This window comes from Balearica regulorum, chromosome Z (assembly GCF_011004875.1).
Source record: "Balearica regulorum gibbericeps isolate bBalReg1 chromosome Z, bBalReg1.pri, whole genome shotgun sequence".
Lineage (NCBI taxonomy): Eukaryota > Metazoa > Chordata > Aves > Gruiformes > Gruidae > Balearica > Balearica regulorum.
This window is the reverse complement of record NC_046220.1, coordinates 56216023-56237989: the sequence shown is the minus strand read 5'-3', so window position 1 is coordinate 56237989 and position 21967 is coordinate 56216023. Positions and strand designations below refer to the sequence as shown.

At 42.6% G+C, this 21967-nt stretch overlaps 1 protein-coding gene across 1 annotated transcript; it reads right to left on the bottom strand.

The window, feature by feature from the left end:
• Window positions 1–1988: 1988 nt before the first annotated feature.
• Window positions 1989–16080, bottom strand: AK3 (adenylate kinase 3). Its single transcript, XM_075739865.1, has 5 exons — window positions 15836–16080; window positions 11357–11476; window positions 8202–8374; window positions 3667–3785; window positions 1989–2344 (listed from the first exon to the last, which is right to left on the bottom strand). The coding sequence occupies exons 1-5, from the start codon at window positions 15981–15983 to the stop codon at window positions 2221–2223; spliced, it is 684 nt and encodes a 227-aa protein (XP_075595980.1). The 5' UTR covers window positions 15984–16080; the 3' UTR covers window positions 1989–2220.
• Window positions 16081–21967: the final 5887 nt, after the last annotated feature.

Below are 21967 nucleotides of genomic sequence, written 5' to 3'. Positions count from 1 at the left end.
TACTGTATTGTTCTGATTGTATGTAAGGCCGGGAAGGTATCTAGATTTCAATAGTTTGATGAACACAGTCTACCTGCAGTTGCTAATTTAGGCAAAAGCCGTGCTGAGATCCAGTAATTTTCAGCTTTGGCAGAGATGGGGAAAAGTCTAAGTCTGCAATATATACCACCATGAGTATTAGTGCGTGGTAGCAAAAGTAAGAACTCCAGATCCTCTGACAGAAGTAGCATTTTGTGTATGTTGTGTTCTCTAGCAGTTCTTTTGCAGACAGACTAAGGATAAAGAGCAAGCAGCAGTGCTGTCCCAGATGCAAATTAGAGATAACCAGATCAGTAGTAATTTTTTTTAAGTTTGACAGATAGTCCAGAGAGGATGAAGTAAACACTGCCTCCTCCTTAATAATTAGTTAATTATTAAGGGAAACTAAGGGAAACTAGTAACTTCAGGTTGTTTTTTAACTGAATGTTTTGTACGAGGGTAGTAAGGGCAGTGTAGCACAGTGACTTGCAATTGCAACCGTTAGTAGTAGAGCACATTGATCTAGCAACCTGTGATACACTGAAAGTTTTTAAAGTTTCCAAGGGGCTAAAATTGAATAGTATGGGAGTAAGTGTTAAATCATAAGGAGATTCCCTCCCCCTTCTCCTTACGGCTAACTGAAACTTAAATAGGTTGGCAAAAAAAAAAAGCATAGTGCTTTTTATTGAAATAAAAATGCATAAATAGAAGTAAGCAGCACATGGGGGTTTCTCATTGTAATGTAATAGCTACTGTTTTGTAACCATGAGTTTTTTTAAGGAAGTGCATCTCTAAACATCTACAACTTCCATATAGACATTTCTGAAGATGAAAGTACAAGTGGTGCTTGCAGTGATAGCTGCTGCCCATATTGTTCATTTATAGTAATGGGAAAGCTTTAGAAATTCTACAGTGACCATTTTTTTTAGACTTAAATGTGTCTTTATATTGATAATGCTAATATTGGACATGCAAATGTAATCCAAGGTACATTAGCACCACACCTCCGTAGTTGTTTACAGTTGCTGCAAAAGGAGATTGGGACCCGCATTAGTAGGATACAGCTACTTCAGACATTGCCTAGACAGAGTTTTTTGTTGCTCAGGTTTTGCTGACTCTTCTTGAAACTCTCAATCTGGTGAGCATGAAAAAAGAGCAAGGAGAGTTCACTGAAGAATAGCAATGTCTGCATTAGCTGGACTGTTAACAAACCTCCACAGGTCACGCTTTCTAACTCTAGTTATCTAGTGAATAAATACAAGAGCTGGTCAGAGACACGATTAGTAGTATGAACTCATGAAAACCAGTCCAATAAAACTTCCTACAGTAGTATGACAGAGTTAATAATTTAACCACTGGGAATCCTGGCACTGGTATCAATGAGCAGTTTTTTCAAAGATAGTAGAAAAGATGCATTCACTAGTCAAGATCATCTAGCTACAGGCTTACCAGATTATGCTGAATCTGTTCAATACCCACTGTCTTTTTACTAATAGTCTTTGTGCAGCTGCACAAAGACAGAGCCTTTACCAAATGTGTAATACATCATTGAAACTTCGTTTCTCATGTCTGCAAGATAGCTGCTCTGAGGGCAGAAATATAAACATAGCAATAAGGCCAATCATCGAAGCCCATTGAAGCCCAGCAAAATCAACTAACATCTGTGCAAGCAAAGCTAAAAGAAGGTGACTGTCTTCCATGAGATCAGCCTATATGTATGCCCGTTCTGGTCTGAAATGGCTTTTTGCAGAATGGTGGTCATGGTTCCCTACAGCTTGTGGCTGGCTCCAGCTAATCACACATTCAAGAAACATGCTTTCATGTCCTTATCATTGTTTCACACTACATCTCATGAGTGAGTAAATCAATCAATGTGCTTAATAATTAAGCTGTATTCTGAAATGTGTTTCCTTCATCAGTCAATATTTGGAAACAAGTATTTTCTGAATAAGAGACACAAGAGTAGCTGCTTTTGTTAAAGTTAGTTACTATATTATAAAAATTAGGTATATTTAATATAAAAAAAATACAGCATTAAAGTGACAACCATGGGCAACAAAGTTTTATCATAATGTAAGATAAGGACAACGTTAGACTTTAATTATTGATCAGTCTGGTAGACTACTTAGACAAATCCTTGATTGCTGAATCTCATGTAATCAAGTGTGAGCTATGACAGATGAGCAGAAGTTACACCTATTTTCACCTGGGAGTGGCAGCATCTTTCTGGCTCACATCTGGCAACTTGGTTTGGAGGAAGGCATAGATATGTGGCCAGATCTTATTGGTTTCTGTTCCAGAGAATGATTTCAATAACCCTTTCTCCCTAAGGAAAAAAAAGAACAAAGCATTATAGAAGTCAAATTGTTTAATTCTTCCAGGATCTCCACCTCACTCTGGGATTGTCCTGGCAAGAGTGTGCCAATATGCATGTGATTTAACACCAAGAACAGCCATAACATTGGGAATACAGGCTGGACATGCATTACTCTTCCTCAAACAGTGAGCTATTGGCCACATCAGTTCATAAAACTGACAGCTGTCCACAGAGTAACAAACTACGAAGGGTAAAAATAAGAAGCAGCAATGCAGTTGTAAAGCACGTGCTATACAGCAGTCATTCAAACAGCTGTGACTAACCCAGGTATTGTAAATTTACACCTCAAGGATCAAAGAAGGTGCGTCAGAACGAGCAAGTGAACCAGGCACAATCAAGTTATTCTGAATTAGTTCTAATAGCTAGTTTTATCTGTGAAGTATGTTATCGGTAATAATAACAATAGCTTAGGCCTATGTCTTACTGTGGTGCTTTGAGGCATTTTCACTTCAGAAAGCTACCAGAGTCAAGTAAATCATTGTCAGTCTAACCACCCCAAAGATGGAGCAGCTTCCACTCAACAGTTTTGGTAAAGCGTAATGAAGGGTGGTGGATATAGAGACAGAGGAAGGGCAGTCACTTCAGGATGTTGTCAAAGAGAGTCTGATTTCTTTGTCTAGGCAAGATAAGACTACAAAGCTCTACATGATGACCTACTATTATCTATTATTAGCAATGTGATATTTGCAGCTTTACATTAAGAGCAACTTGGTGTATAATTTTGGCTCTTAAAAGAACTAATAATTTATTGTTCCACAGGGCAAATAGCAGTATTCTCAAATAGCTACTTATTCCCAATGAGTCTTGCTAGCTGTGCCCATCACAGTCCTGGTCTTAGAACAGCCACACTTAAATCCTGATTAACGTTTTTTCTATTTGTGTATCACTTCTTGACCCCTTGGCCTGGTTAGGAGGGCTTCTACTTATACATCCAGAAGAGAAAATACTGTTAAATCTCTCAAAAAAAGGAACCGTTTCTGTTACCCTACTAACCAGAGCTGTTGCTCAGAACAGTACTACAATGTATTGATTAATGCACAGCACTCCGTAAAGCTAGATATGGCTGCAGTGAAAGGCTCTTTTGCTAAGCAGGCCCCTGAAGAGGTTTCATTCAACAGTGAGAACCATACTCATTTTGCTAGGTAGATTTCTTACTGAATTGATGAAAGAGACATTGCTACTCATACCACGTTCACTGTTGCAGTATCTCTGTAACTCAAGAGATCTGCTCCTCACTATGCTAATGTGGAAAAATAGATTTTACTACTTACCGATAGTATTCTAGAACAGGTTTTGTTTGTGCATCATAAGCCTGCAGCCTCTTGGTAACTGTCTCTGGCTTATCATCATCACGCTGAACAAGTGGCTCTCCAGTAATATCATCAATGCCCTAATCACAATTAAAAGCAAACACTGGTGTATATTTCTTATTTCTGTTTTAAGTATGTTTTGTGTAATTTTCTATTTAAATTATCATCAGTTTCCAGTTAGTCTTCTGCTTAAAAAGAGAAAGGCTACTGCCCATATCTTATCTGGAATATAAGATGTTGACTTTCCAGTAAACCAGTTCATCAATTAAAAAATATTTTCATATTGTCAATGAACATCAGGTCATAGTAACTTGACTAATTTGTCCTCTGGAACATTCATTGAATATGGGAAATATACAGACAAAACCTTCATATATGAAGGAAAACAATATTGTTGGTAATATATTCCTGGATAACAGGAAACAAGCAAGAGACTAATTGGACCTTTGTTTGACAATACTGAAAGGAGGAAAGAAGTTAAAGGCCCTTTGATTTTAAGTTGCAAAACTGAAGAGCTATCATTTAGCAACAGCTGTACAGAAAATAGCATATAAGCCAGCCGAAGTTTTTCTAGGATTCAGTAAACAGAGGTAGGGACATAATGTATCTATGACAGCTCCTACTTTACTGCACGTTTCACATCCAATTTATTGAAGTGCTTTAAGTGATTACGAGGCTTTTAAGCCCTGAGACCAGCAATGAGTGAAGAAATTATTGATCACTGGAGTATCTTACAAAGGACTAGGCAGTAGCATAAAAGTTGGCTCCTACTTAGATGCATTGAATCATTGTAACAGAGTATGACCCACCACAAATAAAAGGGACTCTTTGCTCCTTCGTCCATACGAATTACATCCTCAAGAATTTTCCCAAAATACAAGTTTAAGCTGACATTTGGAGTGGAAACATGAGTAATCTTGCAAGTACAAAGCCAATTAGACCACAAAAATGTTTTCCTTTCCTGCTTGCATTCTGGCAGTCAGTTTCAGAAACTCAGTAACTGTCAATGTTCAGTAAGCTACTCTGTTCATGAAGGTGTGAAGAAAATCTGTTCCAGAATATCTGTATCATGTTAGAGATGGATTTATATGGTCAAACTTACCTATTTATTATGTTTACATAATGCAATAATTTAAACATTCAGATGTTTCTTTCTACCATCTGTGCAGGTAGCCATACTAGTGCCTTCATTGTACCTATCAAATATGGAGCCTTTGGCCTTGTATTAACTCTATAGCTATAATCTTTTGGGTCTGTTGAGTGTAAACATTTTGCAGGTCTATTAGATAACAGAGACAACTGTCTTTCAGCTGTTCAGCTCCATTCCATGGTTTCACTTAAATAGTGCAATCTATTATGTGCTAATTAGTTGAAGATAGGGTGGCCTAGTAGCAAAGCTGTTGCAGCTGAAGCGCACTCTTTGGTAGGTCTGATAATTCTCTGTTGCAGCTTGTCTACGCTCTTCTGCAATTAAAATATCCATGACTTAAAATGCCACATTTTAAATGATACAAAGGCAGTGTTTCCAGTTGCTCACTTCCAGTGCTTACCTGCTATTTCAGCAGGCCTCTTTTCCTGCAGCACTGAAATCCAAAAACTGCAAGGCCTGCTGTGCTTCTGATGTAACTTAATAGAGCTTCCAGGTGAAACGTGATGACACAAGAGGTAAGTTAGTTAAGGATGAAAAGCAGCTTAAGCTGAGTTGTACTGAGGCTAATCTTTGGCCTTTTCAAAGACCTGCTAGGGAGTGCTCTAGAAGGTGAGGGGGCCTGTGTTGGGTTTGCGTGGCAAGGTTTTGGTAGCGGGGGGGGCCCAACAGAGCTGGTCAGTATTCAAGCACCACTTCCTCTGACCTCAAGATCGGTGCATCCCGAACAATAGGAAATCAAGCAAAGGAGGCAGGAGACCTGCATGGATTAGCAAGGAGCTCCTGGAAAAACTCAAAGGGAAGAAGGAAGTTTACAGCATGTGGACAAAGGGACTATCGACTTGGGAGGAACATAAGAATGTAGTCAGAGAATGTAGGGATGCAATGAGAAAGGCTAAGGCCCACCTGGAATTAAAACTGGCTAGGGATGTCAAGGACAACAAGAAGGGCTTTTTCAAATACATCAGCAACAAAAGAAAGACTAGGGAAAATCTGGACCCGCTGCTGAATGAGGTGGGTGCCCTGGTGATGGAGGATATAGAGAAGGTGGAGTTACTGAATGCCTTCTTTGCTTCACTCTTTACTGCTAAGGCCGGCCCTCAGACCATGGAGGTAGGAGAGAGAGTCTTGCAAAAGACAGACCTTCGCTTGGTCGAGGAGGATCGGGTTAGAGAACATCTAGGCAACCTTGACATCCACAAATCCATGGGCCCTGATAGGATGCACCGAGCGCCCAGGGAGCTGGCAGATGTTATTGCTAAGCCACTCTCAATCATCTTTGAAAGGTCATGGAGAACAGGAGAGGTGCCTGAGAACTGGAGGAAAGCCAGTGTCACTCCGGTCTTCAAAAAGGGCAAGAAGGAGGACCCAGGAAACTACAGGCTAGTCAGCCTCACCTCCATCCCTTGAAAGATGATGGAACAGCTCATTGTGAGGATCATCAATAAGCACGTGGAAGAAAAGAAGGTTATTGGGAGCGGTCAACATGGATTTGCCAAGGGGAAATGATGCCTGATCAATCTGATAGCCTTCTATGATGGTGTGACCAGCTGGGTGGATGAAGGGAGAGCAGTGGGTGTTGTATACCTTGGCTTCAGCAAGGCTTGTGACACTGTGCCTCATAACATCCTCACTAGCAAGCTTAGGAAGTATGGGTTGGATGAGTGGACAATGAGGTGGGTTGAGAACTGACTGAATGGTAGAGCCCAGAGGGTTGTGATAAGCAACACAGAGTCTAGTTGGAGGCCTGTAGCTAGTGGTGTGCCTCAAGGGTCAGTGCTTGGTCCGGTCTTGTTCAACATATTTGTCAATGACTGGACAAGGGGACAGAGTGTAACCTCAGCAAGTTTGCTGATGATACTAAACTGAGAGGAGTGGCTGACACACCAGAAGGCTGCGCTGCCATTCAGTGACATCTTGACAGACTAGAGGACTGGGCAAAGAGGAACCATATGAAATTCACTAAGGGCAAGTGCAGGGTCCTGCACCTAGGGAAGAACCCCAAGCACCAGTACAGGTTGGGGGTTGACCTGCTGGGAAGCAGCGCTGCAGAGAAGGACCTGAGAGTCCTGGTGGACAACAAGCTCTCCATGAGCCAGCAAGGTACCCTTGTGGCCAAGAAGGCCAATGGTATCGTGGGCTGCATTAAGAAGAGCGTGGCCAGCAGGTCAAAGGAGGTTATCCTCCCCCTCTACTCTGCCCTGGGGAGGCCACACCTGGAGTGCTGTGTCCAGTTCTGGGCTCCCCAGTTCAAGAAAGACAGGGAACTCCTGGAGGGAGTCCACTGGAGGGCTGCAAAGATGATTAGGGGACTGGAGCATCTCTTGTATGAGAGCTGGGTCTGTTTAGCCTGGAGAAGAGAAGACTGAGAGGGGATCTCATCAATGGTTATAAATATCTAAAGGGTGGATGTCTAGAGGAAGGGGACAGACTCTTGTCAGTGGTGCCCAGTGACAGGACAAGGGGCAACGGGCACAAACTGGAACACAGAAAATTCCATCTGAATAGGAGGAATAACTTCTTCACTGTGAGGGTGACCACTTACTGGAACAGGCTGCCCAGAGAGGTTGTGGAGTGTCCTTCTCTGGAGATATTCAAAACCCACCTGGACGCCATCCTGTGCAACCTGCTGAGGTGATCCTGCTCTAGCAGGGGGGTTGGACTAAATGATCTCTAGAGGTCCCTTCCAACCCCTACCATCTGTGAATCTGTTAATCTGAGTTCCTCAAAAATCTTAAGGTAACAATATACAATCATTATTTTCAAGTTTACTGTTCCTCTTCAGGATATCTCAAGACATAACCTCTTTGATCTGTTGAGATGCTTCCCTGACTGGCAGGTCTAATTTTGCAATACGACAACCGTTCCTTTGAAAATACCCATCTTGATTAAATGCAGGGAAAGCGTTAAGTGGATTCCTCTGACTGATGATTCAGTGCACTTCCTAGATACAAAGAATGAGTCCTCTGGAGGAAGGAAAAGGAAACTACATTTTGGACTGCAGAGGCTGCAAACTTGCAGAACAGGCTAAGAACATGCCCAACTCCTATGCCAGTGTGCAAGACTGAGAGTACTCCAAATCAGTGAACAGCTTTAACAAGAGCTTACAAAACACCATGGTGTTTCATTCTGCAGGGGACAAACACATTGTCCATCAGCTTGAGCTTCTACCAGGTCACTAAGAGAGGTAGGATGTTACCAGAAAGGTTCTGTGCTCCTCAGAGGTGAAACAAGCCTTTTTCTTCTGAGCTACTGTGTTTTGCAATAACATACACAAACAATATTGTACTGCAATTACCAAATGCAATGCAACGTTTATTTAGGGCCAACATCATTGTGTATTGCTTACCTGCACTTTGGGAGGACTGAATTCAAGATTGTAAACTCTGCCACTAGCAGGGTGGATCCAACGTGCTGTGAGACGACACTTTATGGTCTCAAATGGCACATCTAGGTCAATCACAGTGTCTATCTGACATTCTTTATCCAGGGCCTCTGCCTGAGCAACCGTTCTGGGAAAACCTTTTTAAAGGAAACAACTCCATAAAAATCCAAAGGTGAGAATTACCTGGATTCAGTCATTAGAGAAAATAATGATCAGACAGGGGAAAAAAAAAAAAAAAGCATTGTCATACTGGTTGAAGAGACATCAGATTTTCCAAGTATTTTTCAGTATGTCATGGCTCTTTAACTTGTTAAATGCCTCCCAGCTTCCATTTCCTCACTTCAGTTAATCATCTTCCCAAAAGCGTAACAAATAAATGCAGAAGGACCCCATACTCATAGGTACTATATACGACTATATTGAATGAAACCATTGTACACACATTTTGAACAATAAAAGCTACAGACAGTTCACTCAGAAGTCTGGAACAACCTAGAGACATTTGTGACAACTCTCACTTCCACAGTTGTGTAAGTCTGGCTTAAGGAGGTGACCATTACAAACCTTTTTTTGTTCAGTTGCAGTAAGCCAAATATATCTACCAGAGGCAGTCCAGGATTAATTTTAGATGAAAGAGTAGCTCTAGAAAGAGTTCTGGAAAGTCTAGTGCATCAAGCTGTCCTCGGGGATGATGACTGTGAGAACACTGAGGCTGAACAGGAATCTGTCTCTTAAAAGACACTGCATTTTGCCGATGAACTCTATGGCTCCAGTAGCATGCCTTCATAGGCACATGTTACTACTAGAGAAATCTAGTGAAGCTTAAGCAGGTGAGGGTCAGGGGGTGAAACAGAGAAGAAGAAAATCAAGGTCTCCACAAAGAATTTAAAATGAAAAATTGACCACATTAGCAGTCAAAGATAGTGCAGAACATGGTATTGCTCCAGAGATTCACAGGAATAATACCTCTACCCACAAAGCTCATGCACAGTCTCATTTTCTTCAGTAGCTTGTAATTTTTGTCATACTATACAAGGACACTTCTCCATAAAGGCAAGTACTGATAAGTACAAACTTAAGAAATTCTTCTTTGCATAACATTGGCTGATGAGTCCATTGCCTGAGTAAGGAACCAGCCAAGAACCAGCCTTACAACAGGAAAAAAAACAAAAGTCATAAGGCTACTGTGTCTTGTCTTAACACATCACAAAAGGAAAGAGTTGATTAATTCAGACCAAGGTCTTGCTTGTGCATTGTCTGATGCACCTGGTTTACATCATAGTCATCAACTGCCCTCATCCTATTTCTCTCTCATTCACATTATCTCATGGAAGTGCTTCTAAATGTTAAGAGCACCGGGACAGCCAGGGCTCTGGCACTGCTGTTCTTTCTTACTATTGACAAGCTAGTCAGCCACTACACATCTTAGTTATGCAACTGGAAAAGGAATTTGCTTTGGGACTTAGTAATGAGAAACTTCCTCAACAAATTAAAGTGCCTTTACAAAAGCACTTCATTGAAATTGAACCAGCGTTTGCCGCATACAGTGTTTTCTCAATACAGAAAAAATAATCTACAAGATGTGATGAATTATGAAGAATCCAGGAACATAGAGAAAAGTGCCCTAGTTATACAGGACATAAATCTAAGCAGATCATACCCACACACACACAACTCAGACTGCTACATCTGCTCTGACTCTGGAAGCCACCAACCTATGGTAAAGCAGTGGAAATCGTTATTTGGCTAAGTGCACGCACAAGCAGCTTAGCAACTCTATTTAGTTTGACCTAGCTGACCTCAGCTATTATGTTCTGAGTTGCAGTTATCAAACTAAAGACTTTCTGGTTAACATATTTCAACCAAACAGCATTGTTCCTACAGAGCCGATTATGTCAGAGCTATCCCTAGTGTAATTCACTGAGTCTCATTTACAAATGCTGATGCAAACAAAATTTCTGCTCCAAAAGTTTGAAGAAGGCAGCACGTTAACATGCAGCAGAAATTGATTTATTCTCTTACAGTCTCCACACCATCCTCCTGTTAAGAGTTGCCAGTGTGCCCAGCTATACTTCTACACATCCAGATCCACAAGGCTGGTGCTATGTGTACACAGGACCTGGAACTAAAGAAAAAAAACATCTGCAGCTCTTTATTGATTAGGTTTCATTGTGCTGTTCACTGTGGGAATAACCCTTTGTCTTCACTAAGGAGGAACGTAACTTTGACTAAAGCCACCAGAACAGATCACTGTACTAGAAGCAATCAAAATAAAGCACTAATGGGCAGAGAGCACTGTGGATTTTTCACTCCCTCTACATAAAAAGTCACACCAACAACTTTTTAGTTTTATCTACTGAGAAAGGTTGTGACTAGAATCCAAACACACGCACATCCAGCACTATCTTTGTGCTGCGCATTCAACTGTACTCCCACGGGCTGGGGTAACAAGAACCATTCAGTTCATGAAGACAGCAGCAAATGCGTTTTCTCTCTACTGTGAATGCTTGAAGCAATAAGCTTATGCTGCAGAATTGCAGAACAATTCACTCTAGAGAACAGGGCCAAAGAGCATATGAAAGAGACCTTTTAGAGCACTTAAGCAGTGTTTTTATTAGTGATTTATTACAAGCTGCACTGCTGCAGTACTTGCTTTGCATACTTACCTTGTTGCTACACCACATACCTACCTTTCTATTTAAATAATCCCTCAACCCCATTCTTCAGAAGTGTTCCATTCCCCAAGGATTTTAACAACAAAAGGCTTTAAAAATAGCAACTTCTCAATGCATATTTTAAAGGAGAAATAAAGCAGAAGAATTACCAGAATTGCTAGTTTTGAAATTTTGCTGAAGTGTTGAACTACCCTTTTCAATATGAATTAAACATCCCTGTAATGCTCTGAAGGCAGGATGCACTGAAAGCATTTTACAGCCAAAGAAACTAGGGCAGACTGGCAGCTGAAGGTTTCACAACAAGCTGGCAACAGATCCTGTCCAGTTACTATGACTTGAGGATGGCTACTGGAGTGTGGCTACCCACAAAGCGGCCAAAGCATTCCAAGCTTTCCAGTGCAGGTTTCCTCTCCATATATAGTGATATCCAATATGCTAACTTACCATCCAGTAGCCAGTTGTACCGATCTAGACCTTTTAGCTCATTCAGCATTAGTTGAGTCATGATGTCATCTGGAATAAGACGCCCTTGATCAATGTAAGACTTGGCAAGGATTCCAACTTCTGTGAAAGTAAGAGAAGCCACATTACACTATCTCTGACTTCCAGCAAGTGAAAAAAAGCCCACAAGCCTGCAAAATTTTGTTTTGATCAGGATGGTGCAGAACAGTAAAACTGTAAACAAGACAGACAGTATGCTTGCTGAAATTCAAAACCAGATGATCAGTCAGGATCTGATCATGCAAATATGTATCAGATTAATTTGATTGGTCTGTAGTTCCATGGATGGCAACACAGGTGGCATTCAGCACACCTCTATCCTCACACCCTCCAAATAATTTTACTAGCAAGTATTTGAAATATTAGGTTCCAAAAACTAAAAGTTAAAAGAATCTTCAAAAGAAGAAATGTAAAGCATATGAGTTCATAAAGATATCAGCCCTCAGATTTCCTGCCAAGGAAGTTATTTTCTCAGTTTAGTGACTAGTTATTAACTTATGACTTCACTACAAAGAGAAACGCCTTTGGCATTTAAGAGAGCTGTATGCAGTGGGACACGCTTGCCAGATATGTATTTTTATGATTACTAGAGTTACAAGAGGATGTTTATAGAGGTTGTAAACTATTTATGGGAGCACACAGACACTAGTATTTTCCCATGGAACTGACTAACCTTTAATGCCAGTCATTTAGCCCACTGGCTCACTAAAATGCCAGCCACACATCACAGTTCCGGATATCGCACCATGCTCCTACATGACAGGCAGGAGCATGCTGTAGTTCGCCCCAACCATGGGCACAGCCAGGAAGAAATTAATTTGCCTAGGTTGTGTCCTACACACAAAGTCTCTGTGGCCTTCGTTTATAAAATAATTACCCAATTACATAAGTCACCCAGAATAGCAGCTAGATCCATTTTATTGTGGATCTGCAGAAGTCTTTACTCGCAGCCAATTCAGATCTAGTTACAGTAAACTAAACAGAAGAGAAAATGGGATGGACTGACATACCAACACAAGATATAACCACTTAGAGCAGAAAGCTATGAAGAATGCCAGTCCCATCACTTGGTGTAATATTGGAATGTGCAACAGTACAGAGGCCCTTCTTCAGACAAGGCAACTGAAAAGTAATAGATGCCCTCAAGTAATGCAAACAGTAGATTTGGTGCTGAGGGAAAAAAAAAAAGTAATAAAGGGACAATTTCCCCTTACTGCGTGTTCACATGTATAGGCAGGCTTTGAAAAGTTTGAACACCATTTAGAAATAGGCACTATGCACCTTGGTCAGGCTTCAAATGATTCTCACAACGTGGAAAAGAGTCAGACCGCCAAACTGGAAACAAGGTGACAGGCTTCCTGGATGCAAAGTGTCTCTTCTTTTCCCTACCTCCCTTCTTCAAGGTCAGCAAGTCATACCTCTTTTATTATTCTAGTGCACTTTGAACTACGTACCCTGCAAAAGCAGGCTGGGAGGAGGAATAAATTACATCTAGATAGTTTAATATGTTCTTGATGCTTGGATCTGTTACTGATTTACGCTGCAGCATTGCTCTAGCCACAATGATCTAAGAATATGCACAAGGCAAGGTTGATAGAGAATTGGTACCAACATACTTCGGAAAGACAGATGGGCTTTTGGGCCCAGAGAGGTTTAGAGTACAGCAAGCTGTAAGGTCCTATTATTAAATCAACAGAGCTGGAAACATGCTGCCTCTCTCTGCAAACCTCAGGTTGTTTAGAAAGCCACTATTACAGAAGAAAAAAATAGGCACAACTGTATCTGAATAGTTATATGTTAGGACAAAAAGCTTGTCTACTAGACCATAGCTGCTGCACTTTTTTTTTTCTTTTTTTTTTTTTTTTTTGGTCCCCTGTTGTTGGACATACGATTTTGTGAAGTTTTGTTGGTTTTGTTTTGTTCTGGTTTTTTTTCAGCTTGGGTCTGAAACTACTACATGCATGGCAATCTTTGGAATTAAAGGCAACACAGTTTTCTTTCCTGTCTAGGTGATAACAGGTATCCACGTTTCATGGTTTTGCAGAAGATTGGCATGTCCTAACCACATTACAGTAAACAACCTCTAGCTATACTCAGACAACAGGTTGCTAAGCACAAAAGAGGTGGTCACAGACTCTCCACTCTCCAAAGCAGCAGAACATGGTAATATCTGCAAATTGTCAAGGATGCTCACATGTTCAACAGACTTTTCAGCAGACAAAGTTCATTTTCACAAGACAGCAAATGCCAAAAATGGCACTGTATAATTATTGTTAATTGTATTTAATTTTCCAAGTGTTTTAACTGTCCAACTTGGCCTAATACAGTTCCCAAAGAACTGGAAATTGCAGGATACTTTTATTATAATCAAAACTCATAAACTCAATGCCTTGACTAAACTTGTCAAAGCTCTCTGAGTTGCTTCTCAGTCCTCCTTCCTCCTTCTACCTTAGTATTCATCTCAATCCTTTGGAGACCATTTCTGCAATGAGTGACTCACTTTCAATAAAATTAAAAGACAGCTTCATCTGAGTTAATTAGTGAATGAAAAACTCTGTAGCAGATTCCTGTAAGTTCTACGCTAGCTAATTCAGAGCAAGCTTCATCATCTCTTATACCTTCCACTAGCTTCTCTCCTCACATTCAGGGTTTTAACGTGTCTGCTACACTTCCACTTCACATCTTGGTTCTCCTTCACATTCTTTCATCTGTCTAACCCACCTAGAACACTGCTGAATCACTTTTCTTTCCACTACTTCATGGCTCCCTCCTTAAATCAAGCAATATGGTGTTTCCACTTCTCTTACATCCTTCAGCTTGATTCTGGTGCTCTTTGATCTTGCTTCCAAGACATACTGAACAAAACCTGAAGTATTTAGCAAATAACATATTTCCTTCATCTTCTGGAAGACGTTTCTTTCTCACTAGGTCTCTCTTACACTGAAAGTTCATAACAACAACAATTTTTGTTTTGTCACCCTCTGTAAATAAAAACTTACACTCGTGCAACCAAACAGACAGAAAAAGCATGAATGTGATCAGATATGCCTGCACAGGTGGTGCTCCTAGCAAATGTTTAACTTGTAGATATCAGCTGTCCTAAAGTCAGTCAACTTAGCCAAAGTCATTTTCTTACAGAGCAAACAGAATTTGTGTGAAAAGAGATGTGGAAATCACATCACATCACAACTGATTTCATAATACAGATAATTTTTCACCTTCAAACATGCTCATAAGCTTCCAAAACCCAGGACTGCCAGTTACCTAATCATAATATTGCAGTGACGCTTAAAAGTGAATGCAGTTCTCTGCAGCTTCAAAATGCTGGAACTAACAATACTCTCACTTCATCACATGCAACCTGAAATGGTTCTTACAAGGTTTTCAACCCCACCATGAAGAAAAGCAGGTGCCGAAGTCAGGAGGGGACCTTTCATCATTGCAGAAATCCACCGGAGAGAGGGGTTGTGGCACCTCAACAGAGACCCAGAGGTCAAGCTCGGACTATATAGTAAGTATAATTCACATCTTTATCTAATACAAGGAACTCTGCATGCAAACATGGACCATGATAAAACCTAGGCACGATATGAACTTGTTGTAAGACAATAATAATTTAAAAGGCCCAAGGCAAGCAGTCTGAAAATTTTGTCCATTGTTTTTGGAAAGTACCGCTATAGTTATGCCTGCCAGTTCGGGACAAGGCCTTCTAATTTTGCAAGAGCTGGTAATTCTAGGTGCCTCCACTTTTAGCTATGTATTGGACATCTGGAAAAGTCTGATTCCCCAGAATCCCATCTGTCAAAAATACGAATATTTTTCCCTTTCAAGATGTTTCAGCTGAAATGCTATCAGAAACACCTACAAAAAAAGCCCTCTGGGTGCTTAGGGAAAGCACCGAGATGAGGAAGCAATGAGGCGTTACAAAACAAAGAAAACGGGACAAACCCCCAATACGCCCCGTTCACTCTTACAAAGAGGATGCCAAGTGACAGCTTGTAGAAGATCATCTGCCGAAACCTTGAGGCCCACTTCGGTGGCCTCTGGCCTCCAGGAAGAGCTGCGTGAAGACGCCCAACCTCGGCCTCGGGGTAGGCGGGGGGGGGACACACACAGAAGTAGGTACTGGGACGCAGCAAATCCCCTTCAAGAAAATCCCGGGGGTTTCCCCGGACGGGGCGCGGTGGGTGTGTGGGAGAAAGGGAAGGAGTGGGGCGGGGGAAAGACCTTCCCCCTCCCGGCGGAGTGAAGCTGTGTCACGCGGGAGCTTCCTGTCGCGCTGCGTGGGGCCGATTCCCGCGGGGGGGGGGGAGGCGGCGGGGACGATCCGGGGCGGGCAGCCGCCCGCCCCGGATCGTCCCCGCCGCCCCCCCCCCCCCCCGCCCCCGCCTCTCCCCCTCCCCAGACCGTCCCCGTTCCCACCTGTCTTCTTCTGCATGTTGTTCCTCAGCAGATCGCCGCTGGAGAGGTGCTTCATCCCGAAGTGTTTGATAATCCGAGAGGAGATGGTGCCTTTCCCGGATCCCGGAGGTCCCATAATGACGGCTCGTAGCAGCGGCGGTACCACCATGCTTGCTGTTGCGGGAAGGGGCTGCGCACCGCTGAGCGCCGGGCGGAGCGCGGCTCGGGAAGGAGCACCGCCTTCCCGGGGAGCGCCGCCTCGGCCGCCCTCCGTAGGACCGGGGAAGGGGAGGGGGAGGATTGCGGGGGGCGGGGGGGGGGTGTGTGTGTGTGTGGATTGGGAGACCCGAGGCCGGTCGTCCCAAGGAAAAGCGGTGGCAGCTTTTCTGGCTGTCAATCAGGGGCAGGAAGGAAAGATCCTTTGCGTAAAAGCAGCGGGAAGGGGGAAGGAAAAAAAAAAACAAAACAACCCCAAACCAAACAAAGATAACTAAAGCAAATCTCATTTTAGAAGGTAAAGCATCAGAGACCATTAGGGCATCACTGCCCTAACTGGCCCTGACCAATCTCCCCACACCCCTCTGCCGAGGAGCCCCATTTCGGCTGCCCCCAGATCCTTCAGTCTCTGCCCCAGCCTGTTCTCACTCTCGATCCCGAACTACCGTGAGGATTTCCCAGACTGACCTGGGACAGCGCTGTTACCTGGCTGTCACCTGATGACTGCTGGGCTGTTGACACATCCTGTTGCTGCCATCGCCCTGCTCAGGTGCCGTGCGGCTGTCGGGTGAAGGCGCTGACCCTGCTGCGCTCTGCCCCCAGCTCATCCACCCCTGTGCAGCAGCCCTGCTCTTCCTGGTCTCTGACAAATAAGTTCCAGCTGCATGGTGGCAGGCAGCCGCATTTTGAAAAAGCCAGGTCTGAGCTTTCTTTAAGATACTTGAATGTGAACTGCTGGAGGTTGGCCTTGTTTTGAGCAGTGTTCTTTGAAATGACATCCAGACACCCCTTCCCACAAGTACAATTCAGTGATTCTCAGCTACAGCAGAACACAGCGTTTTCACCAAAACAGAAGAATGTACCACTTAGTATTCACTGTCATGTCCACAGCAGGATGAGTGAGCCTTCCTGCTAAAGATTCTGGAGATGCTGATGGATCTCAACCTCTGTGAGCTAGATGGGCCACCGTGAACAAGTGGTCTACAGAAAGCAGAACTAAAGCCAAAACATTAATGAAATTCAGCTTTCCATTTTAAAACCTTGTTTAATTCCAATGCTTTTACGAGAGATTTGCAACAGCAACAAGAAAACATTCAAATGGACATGTGGTACTTAACCATAGTATGAAAATGGGTAGATAGCCCAAAAACTGCCCAGTTGCCGAGATAAATTACCTTAACAATTAAATAGGCACTGAAATCTTAGTATGAGAATAAATCTTATTACACTGAGCAACATGAACCTCCATAACTGAACCTAGTAATACTTTTATTCTAGAATGCAGTAGAAAAGAGTGAAACATTATGGGCTTTATGAATGTTCCCAGGGCAACATCTCAGTCTGCCAAAGCACCACAGTCTTAAACAAAATTTGGCAACAAAAAGCCATTTAAATGTTAGAAGCCATGCTGTTTGTTTTAAGCTCCACGCTTCACAGACTTCTGAAAGGTGCAAGTCCACAAAATGTGTAGATACCATCTGAGCAATCCTAAAGCAAATCTGTGGGAAAATGGAAGGTATTATATGAAATAAATATGCAACAAATAACTGGATTTGTCAGAGTGATCATTAACCCTTATCTCTAAAGTCACCATGTACAAAAAAAGCAGAAATAATTTATCTGCCTGTTAAAGAGGGACCCTGAGGTTCAGCCTCTCTACAGGCACTACTGAGCAACTCAGAAAAACTCCACAGAGTGTAATCATGGGATAGGGGCCATGAAACAGAAACTATAGAATCAGTTTGAGATAATTAGTGTGTAACCAAGGTAATAGGTAATGAAGCTAACTGACCATGGCAATGTACAATGCTGCTATGTTCCTTGTACAGTCTCTACCCAACTGGACAATAGGTTCGGGAATATTAATCTTACGAGGTAAGTAGCTATGGACAGGTGCACCTACGACAATGATACTGCACATGCCTGCAAGGAGAGGGTCACCCAGCGGACACGGGTGCGCGACCACTGATGACCACCAGAGACCCCTTGAGGACGACCGGCTCAAATCACTGAGCATGCGTGATGGGGAGGAGGATATGGCAATGGATTCTAAGAAATGATTATCCTAGGACTGCCTTTTCTTGGAAAAATAATGAATATGTATGTTTTGATCCTACATAACCTCTGTGTTGGTGATCACCTGGCATGCACGTTGGGTAGAGCTATCCCCCGTGCATCCAGCGCTGCAATAAAGAATGCCTGCCTTTTAACACTACATTGGTGTTATGAGGTTTATTCCCGGGTTTCGGTGACAAGAGGACCACTAAAATAATCTCACTGTTAAAGAGTACTTAGAAACTTGTTTGAACTTCATAAAGGATACACAAAGAAGGGGTGGAAGTGGATATGTAACCGATGTGTTTAACTTTTTAACCATGGTGATGGGATCAAGATGAGATTATTAGCAGTAATAAGGAATGAGAAAAACATTTTAGGAATGAGAACCTGAGAGGTTGGTATGTACCATGGAACTGATAAACTGCATTATTGGTACGTGAGCCAAATAATATTTCATTTTCTGTCAAAATCATGTCCTTTGAGTGAACTTTGTTCATTATAATCTCATTATAATACCAAAACACACCTCCATGCTAAAAACTACCCACCTCCAAGGTACGACCACCCCTCACTGGGCATGCTCTCTGAATTTCTTTAAGTATATAGCTTTAAAAGCAAAGCGAGAAAGTTTTACACCAATCATAACGAAGTAACTATGTAACTATGTGATGTAATTGTGATCATGTGTGTATTGAGAATATAAATATGTGCGTGTTCGTAGGCTAGGTATGCACGTTAGGTGGAACTATCCCCCGTGCATCCAGTGCTGCAATAAAGAATGCCTGCCTTTTAACACTACATTGGTGTTACGAGGTTTATTCCCGGATTTCGGTGACAGTTTCTGGCGACCCAGATGGGACCCTGCTTTTGAACCTCGACGGATCCATGGGATCGCAGGATCTCCAGCCGGCACCGGGGAATTCTCGGGGAGAACCTCTGATCCCCGGACCGAAGAGCTCCGAGCAAGACCCCTGGGAGAGGTAAAGGCATTCTTATTTGATTTGAATATTGTTTTTTTTGAATATTTGCTCTTACCATCGTGGCGGGACAGGCCCGCACCAAGAGCACAAGTTGAAGGCCTTATTCAAGGAGCACCGGGACAGGCCCGCACTGGGACAGGCCCGCACTAGGTTCAAGGAGCCCGTGGCTCTCCGGGACAGGTCCACATTGGGACAGGCCCGCACCGGGACAGGCCCGCATTGGGACAGGCCCACACTAGGAGCACGGGAGGCCCGCTCGTAAGGCGCGGTGAAAGCTGCGCAGAGTTGGGCTGAGGAGAAAGCTGCGCAGAGTTGGGCTGAGGAGACGTTTCAGGTAAAAGTCTCTGCTAGGCGAAAGCCTGTGGAGCAGGGCCCACTGGGGAGGGGAAGCCTCCAAGGTAGGGATTTCTGGTGGCAGCAGAAATCCCTGGGATTTCCAGTGGCAGGGGAAATCCCTGAGGGAGATCTAACACGGGTTGGAGTCCCTCTGACTAGTGCTTGTGATAGTGCACAATCACAACCACTGAGTCCTTGAGAGATGGGTACTTTTCCGAGTAAGAAATCAATCCCACGAAAAACACCACTGGGATGTATTTTGGAACATCGGAAAAATCTGGGAAACATTGATCCTTTGACTCGGAAACAGTTGATTGAATATTGTAATCACTGGTGGCCACTGTATATTTTAGAGAATGGGGAAAAGTGGCCGGAAAACGGGACGTTGCAGTATAACACAATTTTGCAACTAATGTTATTTTGTAAAAGGGAAGGTAAATGGAATGAAATGGCATATATAGATTTTGTTTTTCACACTGCGAAATCATCCGGAATGGCAAAGGCAATGTGAATTGGTTTCACCTAGTTCTGCGATAATGGCATTAAAGGGGCAGGAACCCGGTAAAGATTTGAAAACAGGTTGCTCATCTTGTGATATTGGTAAACAATGTTTTAAATGTGAATTTGAAGATGATGATGTTGAATTATTGGTTGCACCTCGCAGGAGGTTAGGAAATGATCAAGGGGATCAAAATCTGGGGGTCAATAATGCTTCCGCCCCTCCTGTGGAAGAGGAAGCAGAAGGATTTAGCCCAATTGCTGGGAGAACAAGGGGAAGAGGGGGAGGAAACGGATTAACTCCCCTCCAGGCCCCTCTTCGACAGGCTGTTGGCAACGAGGGTCCGGTAATGGTGAAAGTCCCCTTCTCCATAACCGATTTAAGAGCATGGAAAGAAACTGCAGGCACCTATCGGGATGACCCAGAAAGAGTTGCCAAAGTAATGGAAACAATAATTAGAACCCAAAATCCTGATTGGGAAGATTTGCAAGTAATATTGGATACATTATTGGAAGACACTGAAAAGAAAATGGTATTAAACACAGCCCGAAAACAAGTAGAAAGTGCCCATGCTAATGGAAATATACAAGGATCGGTGGACCAGAATTTTCCATCCACAAACCCTAAATGGGACCCTAATCAGCTGGGGCCCAGAAGAATGTTGACTAGGTACCAGAAGTGGATTTTGTTTGGCGTTAGACATGCAATGCCAAAAGCAATTAATTGGTCTAAATTATATGAAATAAGACAAGAATTAAATGAATCCCCTTCGGCCTTTATGGAAAGACTGAAGGTGACTGCTAGAAAATATACCAATCTGGACCCAGAGAAACCCGAGGAAGCTTTACAATTGGCCTCTATATTTATGGGACAATCAGCCCCAGACATAAGGAAAAACCCTCCAGAAACTGGAAGGGGCTGAGTCCAGAGATTTAGGCAAAATGCTTGAAATCGCCTGGATTGTGTATAACAACAGGGAAAAGGAAAAAGAAGTCAGACAAATGCAAAGGGATGGAAAATTCTGGCAATCTTGACCGAGAATAATAAACATGTAAAGCAAAACTCAGCTATAAATGAGCAGAGGGTGTTGGTGCGACAGGGCGAAAAGAGAACTGGCCTTTCTTGAAACTGTTAAAATTTAAGCTGGGAAAACAGTGGGTAACACATCAATTTTTATATATGCCCGAATGTCCATTGCCTTTATTGGGACGAGATTTATTAAGCAAATTAAAGGCACAAATTATTTTTAAAGATGGAGAAATTAGATTACTAATACCAGAATCAAAAGCTATAGAGGCGAGAGTGTTTATGTTACAGGATTCCCCCAAGGAGGAACAGATTCCAGAAGTAGTGGACAATGCAGTCATCCCCCTGGTATGGGCAAGTGGAGTTCCGGGACGATGCAAACTGGCAGAACCGGTAAAGGTGACTTTAAAACCTGGAGCCAAGCCGGTAAGACAAAAACAGTACCCTCTCAAATGGGAAGCCCGAAAGGGGCTAGAGGAATTAATCACAGAATTTTTAGAATATGGGCTGTTAGTAGAATGTGAATCAGAATATAATACCCCTATATTACCAGTAAGGAAATCAGGAGGCAGGGAATATCGAATAGTTCAGGATTTAAGGGCCATAAATCAGATAGTTCAAGATACACACCCAGTAGTGGCCAATCCATATACCTTGCTGACATCTCTGAGGGAGGAACATAAATGGTTTACTGTGCTGGATTTAAAGGATGCCTTCTTTTGCATACCTCTGGATACGAAAAGTCAAGGCATATTTGCCTTTGAATGGAAGAGTCCCACTACAGGAAGGAAAACGCAATTAACATGGACTGTACTTCCACAAGGATTTAAAAATAGCCCTACAATATTTGGAAACCAATTGGCAAAGGAATTAGAAATGTGGAAGAAACAGAATCAAGGAGGAGGCATATTACTACAATATGTGGATGACATCCTGATAGCAGCAAAAAGTAAAGAAACATGTTTTGAAATGACTATCAGTTTATTGAATTTCCTGGGCCAGGGAGGATATAGAGTCTCCAGAAACAAGACTCAGATA

Coding starts and splice junctions, on each gene's coding strand:
- AK3 (XM_075739865.1), bottom strand. CDS start 15,983: ATGGTGGTACCGCCGCTGCTACGAGCCGTCATTATGGGACCTCCGGGA. Junction 3,786..8,201: donor TCAGTCCTCCCAAAGTGCAG/GTAAGCAATACA, acceptor AATTGTGATTAG/GGCATTGATGATATTACTGG. Junction 2,345..3,666: donor CCTGTTCTAGAATACTATCG/GTAAGTAGTAAA, acceptor TTTTTTCCTTAG/GGAGAAAGGGTTATTGAAAT.